This window comes from Megalobrama amblycephala, linkage group LG1 (genome assembly GCF_018812025.1).
Source record: "Megalobrama amblycephala isolate DHTTF-2021 linkage group LG1, ASM1881202v1, whole genome shotgun sequence".
NCBI classification, from domain to species: domain Eukaryota; kingdom Metazoa; phylum Chordata; class Actinopteri; order Cypriniformes; family Xenocyprididae; genus Megalobrama; species Megalobrama amblycephala.
The window spans coordinates 31,183,470-31,190,241 of NC_063044.1; the positions used below are offsets into that span (position 1 = coordinate 31,183,470).

Sequence of the window (6,772 nt, forward strand, 5' to 3'; positions counted from 1 at the left end):
GGGGGCATTATGGCGTGGCGTTGTTTTTCAGGGGTTGGGCTTGGCCCCTTAGTTCCAGTGAAAGGAACTCTTAATGCTTCAGCATACCAAGACATTTTGGACAATTTCATGCTCCCAACATTGTGGGAACAGTTTTGGGATGGCCCCTTCCTGTTCCAACATGACTGCACAACAGTGCACAAAGCAAGGTCCATAAAGACATGGATGAGCGAGTTTGGTGTGGAGGAACATGACTGGCCTGCACAGAGTCCTGACCTCAATCCAGTAGAATACCTTTGGGATGAATTAGAGTGGAGACTGTGAGCCAGGACTTCTCGCCAACATCACTGCCTGACCTCACAAATGCACTTCTAGAAGAATGGTCAAAAATTCCTATAAACACAGTCCTAAACCTTGTGTAAAGCCTTCCCAGAAGGGTTGAAGCTGTTATAGCTGCAAAGGATAGGCCAACTCCATATTAAACCCTACAGATTAAGAATGGGATGTTGGATTAAAGTTCATGTGCATGTAAAGGGAGGCGTCCCAAAACCTTTGCAATATTGTGTATTTCCACAGTTTTGGAGAAGACTAGAAATGTGAAAACGGTCCATAATGCACCTAATGCATGGTTAGTGACATGCTGAGTTTGTTGGCCGGTGTCTTAGTGACTGATGTGTGTGTGTGTGTCAGGTTTAATGTGTTGGCGTTCTCTGGAGGTGTGCGGATGTGGCAGCCGGCCCTGGTTGAGTCCACTGAAGATCTGTGTATGGAGGCAGTGCAGTGGTTGAGTCAGCTCAGCTCACACGGAGCTTCCTCCACACTGCAAGCACTGCAGGTACTCACCGCAACACTCATCGCAACAACTGCCTTTACTATTATTACATTGCTTTCTGGAAAACATGATTGTAATTGGTCAATGGCACTATAGTGTGCTCTAAGAACATTTTCCAAACATTTTGTTTTGATTATGGAAATGTTAAAATTAGGGATGGGCATTTTTCAGAAATACTGTATTTGAATGTTTGGACGCATAAAAAGCAAATATTCGATTATTTGTTTTATTTAAAATTTGGTTGATCGGATCACAAGTGGACAAGGGAGACACATTCCCGTTTACACCTGGTGTTTTAATCCATCACTATCGATCACTTCTGTCCTGATTTCTTCGAGGGGAGGGTCTATGGCGTGCTTCCCATAATGTTACGCATTAGGTCAGTACACGGAGAGCAGGCGGTCTTTTGTGGTCTTTTTCGACCACATGAGCGTATGAAAGCAATCCGGTCGAATGCGTTTTCGTCTACCTCTGGAACTGGTCGAAAGTGGACAAGCTCAAAACATTTTAGACCCCGTTTACACCTGTATTTAGCGTTGTCCACTTGTGATCCAATCGACCAAAACGCATCTTAATACCAGAAGAAAACAGGGCCTCAGTTGTTCTTGTGTTTGTAAATGTGACTGTATGTAATGCTATTTTGCTCCAGACAGGCTGTGGCTTGGCAGATGATGTTGGTCTGTATCTGATCTGTGATGGAGGATGTGACTCCAGCCACAGTCTAATACTGACAGAGATAGAGACACTGAGAAAAGAGAAGCGCTTCACCGTCCACACCCTCGCACTCAACTGCCATGACAGGTCAACTCTGATGCTGTCTTTGTATTGATTCTTGGTCAAGATTCGGGACATTTTTTGTCTGCTTCCATCACAGAAAATGTTACTTTGGAAACAGATTTTGTTTTATGAATAAATATGTTTTTTATTAGCCTCCTGAGACCCGAGAGTTTGCCTGGTGTGCATTTTATAATTGTTCTTGCTATTTGGGATATGTAGGACCTAATAAGTGTAATACCTAAAATTTGTTTTTGTACAGGAAGTAGTTTTTGCAGAAAAAGATGTCCTCATGTGAGGACAGTGGGTCTATCATAACTTTTTGAAATATTATTTGTTGTTGAGGCCAGAAGGTCCCAATTAGTCAAAATTCAAAATTTCAGCTTAATACAATAAGTAGTTCTCTCAAAAATTAATGTCCTCGTACGAGTACAGTGGGTCTATCTTACTGTATGACACACATAGACTCCATTGGTACAAAAAGTTAATTTGACACATTTTCACAGTTTATTTGAAAATGTAAACATCAGAGTGTAAAGCCTACATAAAATGTAAACAGCCTGAAACATGGCTAATAAAACAGCTAAAGTGCAAACTGTAACAGTAACAAACAGTTGAATTCAGCATAGCAGCCTTTGAACTGTGGCTTTTTTTCCTAACTAGCTGCCTCTATCTTTCCAGCCTGACTGGAATAGCCCCTATTGACCGGTGTGAAATGCTGCAAAGCAGTTTCATTCACTTTGCAAGCACAGATGCACATTGCATGTCATGCATCGCACACGGGATTTCCCAGTGCAGCCTTGTGCTCTGCAACGCATGGGGTTTTTCAAGGCCACCATCTCCAGGAAATGAGCAGCACTGGAACGGACTGAGATATGGGGGATTGGAGCGACCCGAGATTTTTTGCCTGGTGGTGGAAGGTGTCCTTTCTCATTCTCTTGTTCTGTGACATGAGCACCTTCATGAAGAACATCACACTTGCTGAGGAATACCTGAGCCACTACCATGCGAAACTCAAGAAACTTCATGATAGATTTCCTTGGGGTGCCATTTTCCTGGTTATCTCTGCGATACAGCAGCCAGCTGTTGGCAAGGGCAAGATCCATGAAATGCATCAGCATGTGAATTGTCCACTTCTTCGTCCGCACAGACATTCGGTAGTAGCTCATCATTCTATCTGGCATGTCTACACCTCCCATCTTTGAGTTGTACTCGCGCACGATGCTTGGTCTTGTCACGGTCACATACTTTTTTCCCTTCTTGGACCACCGCTGGCAAGTATCTTCTGGCTGCTCTGAGTGAACAGTGGAGAGCATCACAACTGGCTTGTTGTCGTACCACTTGACCACGCATAGTTTCCCATCTGGACAGGCCCCTGTAAACGGGATCATCTGCTCGTCTATTGAGACGCATTCTGGATGAACCTGAAGGCGGCAGCCAGTAAGAATACGGTCCATAAAAGGCCTCACATTCCAGAATTTGTTGGTTTCCCTCTTATCTTCTGATACATCATAGTCAATAACTACTTTCAGATGGCTCCTAAGTTTGAAGAAGTGATCACGTGACATTGTGTTACTAATGGCGGGGATTTGTAGGGCATTGGACCAAAACATCCTTATCTGTGGATAAGGCATGCAAGACATCAAGATTGCTGCTCCAAAAAAGTGATAAATCTCATCTACCGAAGTTGAGAGAGATCTCCCACTGTTACCCAGTGACATGGCATTTGTGCAGTCAGCAATGAGTTTCATCAGGTCTGAGTCAATGTACTGCTCCACATAATCCAGTGGCTGCCAACCTGTTCGCTCATCTTTCAGTCCATCATCTCCATCCTGAAACTGGACCAAATTTGGTCTAAATGGAGCAGACCTCCAGCGTTCTCCACGTCCAGCATTCCTTGGTTCTGGTCTGGGCTCTCCATGTCTCTGATCTTCCTCATCCAGCTCATCATTCTCAATATGCTGTTCTTAACGTCCACGTCTGTGCACTTGTGCATGATTTGGCTGACTTTCATTCTCAGAGTCAGTATCTTCAGCTGCATCAGGTGGTGTGTACTCTTCACCGGAATCATCTCCTGATGAATCAGGTGGCGAAAAATCAGGATGCTTATCCATGAGGTCAACATCTTGTAAAATGACTTCGTCCACAGCAGGATCATTATCTTCCCCATCTGAGAGATCCTCCACCTCAGAGTTGTTTGCAATTGCCATGAGCAATTGTTCTGCTCTTGACAATGAAAGTTTCGCTGTAATAACGTAAAAAAAATTAGAGATCCAGCTGGGGTTTGAGTAGGCCTATCTGCCGATATCCGATATTTACTAGAATGATTTACCAGGATTCTAGCATGATTCACCTTGATAAACCATATTGTAGTATTATTTATTATGATTTACTATGATTTACTCTGCTCACACACACACAGACAAATGTTGTTGTTTTTTCAATGCTAATGCGTCTAAATCCATCTAAATATTCCCATGTTTAGCTAACCACATGGTAGAAAAAATAACGTTATATAGTCCCAATGTCCTCAAACGAGTGCTTCACATTTACTGATGTCCTAGAGTGCTACTATTACTAAAATATGTCAAATTTTAATCCCCATATGATGATAGAGACAGTATTGTACATAAATACATTTGTTTCATTCATATAATTTGAATAGATTTTTTACCTGGGTCATTTTTCTTTTGGGAACTGGGGTAGAAGTTTTTTGCTGATATTCCAGCCATTTTGTTCTCACTGACAGTGGTGTAATGTTGTGATATCACCACAAGGTGGTGTGGGCAGTGTCCCTAAATGTGGCCAACAGGTCTAAGATTTACAAAATTGACTATCATTGTGTCAAGAGGCAAAAATGTAATGTCCTCATATGAGGTCGCAGGGTCTCAGTAGGTTAGAATGGAATAATGTCTGTGTATGTAGTAGTGAGTCATAAAGACAACTAAAATCAGTGACATACTGTATGGTGAGTGATTATTTTTCCAGCCATTCTCACTGATGCTTCCAAGACTATCACAACATCCTTGCGATTTTAACAAGTCCTCGTGTATCAGCCAGCTAGATTGTACCTTAATATCATCTGACTACATTTTCAAAAATCCTATTTTTAGGGGTCTTTTACATAACACCATTTTCAGCTAAAAACAAAAAACTTTTTATGTGTTTTGGCCTTTCATTTACATGACAATGATGTTTTAGGGGACTGAAAATGCAAACTTTTGAAAATGGGTTTCAAAGTGCATGTTTTTATAAACAATACCGTTATTGTCTCCGTATAAACTACAAAAACGTGAATTTGTGAAAAGGGTGACATCATGTATACATGTAGTACATGTTCAGTCTATAGGTGCGTAGTGTTTCTTTACAAAGTGACATCGCCACCTACTGGCCTGGCATGAATAATACAGCGATTTTAGTTGTTTTCAAAGTTGCTTGCAGTCAGTAGAATGTCTAAATCTGATGTCTGATGTCAAGAGCAACTGACACTAGAGGTTGCAGCCTTTAGCCTCCTTGGTAGAGCGTCCGACTGCCAAGCCAGAGACCCAGGTTGGAGGCCCGCACAGAGCAGGGCGAGTAGGACCTGGGTAGAGGGGTTACATTGATGCCGTGACCCGGATGGGATTGAGGTTTAGGGGGGTGAGTGTAACGGAGGCCAGCTAGTAGTCGCTATGCGAGTAAACCTCACTCCTCTGATCTCTAGAGATGCTCTTGTGACTGACGCTAGAGGTTGCAGCCTTTAGCCTCCTCGGTAGAGAGTCTGACTCCCATGCCAGAGACCCAGGTTCAAGGCCTGCACATCGCGGGGCGAGTAGGACCTGGGTAGAGGGGTTAAATATGGAAATAAAGTGTGTTTCAGCAATGGAGCTTGGAATGTATATGTTATAGTGTACGTATTAAGGTGATTTGTAAAATCTGTTTATCATTTTAATCTTTTTGAACAGATCCGGCAGTGAGTTTCTGAAGTGTCTAGCCCATAAAACAGGAGGACGTTTCCATCAGGCTCCTGACGACACGGATACGGCTCTTATCAGAAAACTGCTGTCAGACCCCTGCAGTGCAGTACGTATATGATGACTTTTAAGGGGAAGTACTCAACATTTCTTTAATGTCAATATATTGCAGGGGTACGTGGTTTTCAACACGTTCAAATGTATTTCTGCAGATTCAGTGTTATGAAATGATGTGTTGATTCTTTTATGTCCACAATCAAAGGACACAGTGCTTCCAAAATTTGAGGGGGATGATCTAAGGAAACTATCAGAGGAGATTGAGAAGCTGAGATTGTTCCAGAAACAAGCTAAAGCTTTCAGGTTTGTGACTGTGTTCATTCAGGCAACAGTGCTTCTGCTATGATACACACGCCAAGTGTTGATGTAATGGTTGATGTTATTGTATACTTTTTAACATGGTGACTTTTGTTTTCGTAGAAAAACTATTTTGGGGTCAAGGAACCTGGAAGGAATGTAGACGCTGATCTCCACACCTATTCAAATCATGACAGCTTTATTTATTCAGAATAAACTACTCTATGGAGTCAAAAGTGTGGTTTGAGTAAATACATTGTTTAACTCAACTATCTATAACATCTATAGATAATTGTGTGTTTCACTCATTCGAACATCTATAAATAATTTCATAAGGCCTAATGTAAAAATATTTGTTAAAGGTGCAATATGTAAGATTTCTGCCTGCTAGAGGTCGCTAGAGGCCTATTCAAAACAAAGGCATAGCTTGATGATGCCAAGTTTGAGTGCGGAATCTTGGGACACGTCGTCTTCACTTCACAGCCGGTGGAAAAGAATCGGGATAGGACTCGGGAAGAAAACATGTTCATGGATGTGATTATTAACGTTACTGTAGTATGAAGCAGAGCAGGACCGAGTTGTTGTGGAAGCTGAACGAGGCCGCTGGAGTGATTGTGCAACACACGCCTCACGAGCAGCAGAACTTTTATTATGACACAGTCGCCGGTGCCGCTTCCGCTTTTCCGGTCAAGCTTAAGAGGTAACACAGCTCTGTTTATCATATTAGATACATTTGAGTGTGTTGGAAATTATGTTATAGCTGTGTGTTCGCTTGGCGGCTGCTGTGAGACACTTGTTTGAGACACACTGCAGTAAGATTTTAGAATATCATATTAAATGCTGGATGGCTTGTGTTGATAAATGGCATGCAATTCATTTT

General features: G+C 42.2%; 1 protein-coding gene across 9 annotated transcripts in view; it reads left to right on the forward strand.

The window, feature by feature from the left end:
• vwa3a (von Willebrand factor A domain containing 3A) overlaps positions 1-6,339 on the forward strand; it is a 48,725-nt gene extending 42,386 nt beyond the window's left edge. For 4 of the 9 annotated variants that reach the window (XM_048189364.1, XM_048189356.1, XM_048189373.1 and 1 more), the window contains 5 exons: positions 670-814; positions 1,461-1,612; positions 5,530-5,647; positions 5,801-5,898; positions 6,016-6,335. In XM_048189364.1, coding sequence (XP_048045321.1) covers positions 670-814; positions 1,461-1,612; positions 5,530-5,647; positions 5,801-5,898; positions 6,016-6,055 — 553 coding nt within the window. In that variant the 3' untranslated portion in view covers positions 6,056-6,335. Of the gene's footprint in view, positions 1-669; positions 815-1,460; positions 1,613-5,529; positions 5,648-5,800; positions 5,899-6,015 lie in introns of those variants that run through there. The other 5 variants (XM_048189390.1, XM_048189347.1, XM_048189408.1 and 2 more) reach the window with 5 other exon arrangements.
• Positions 6,340-6,772: the final 433 nt, after the last annotated feature.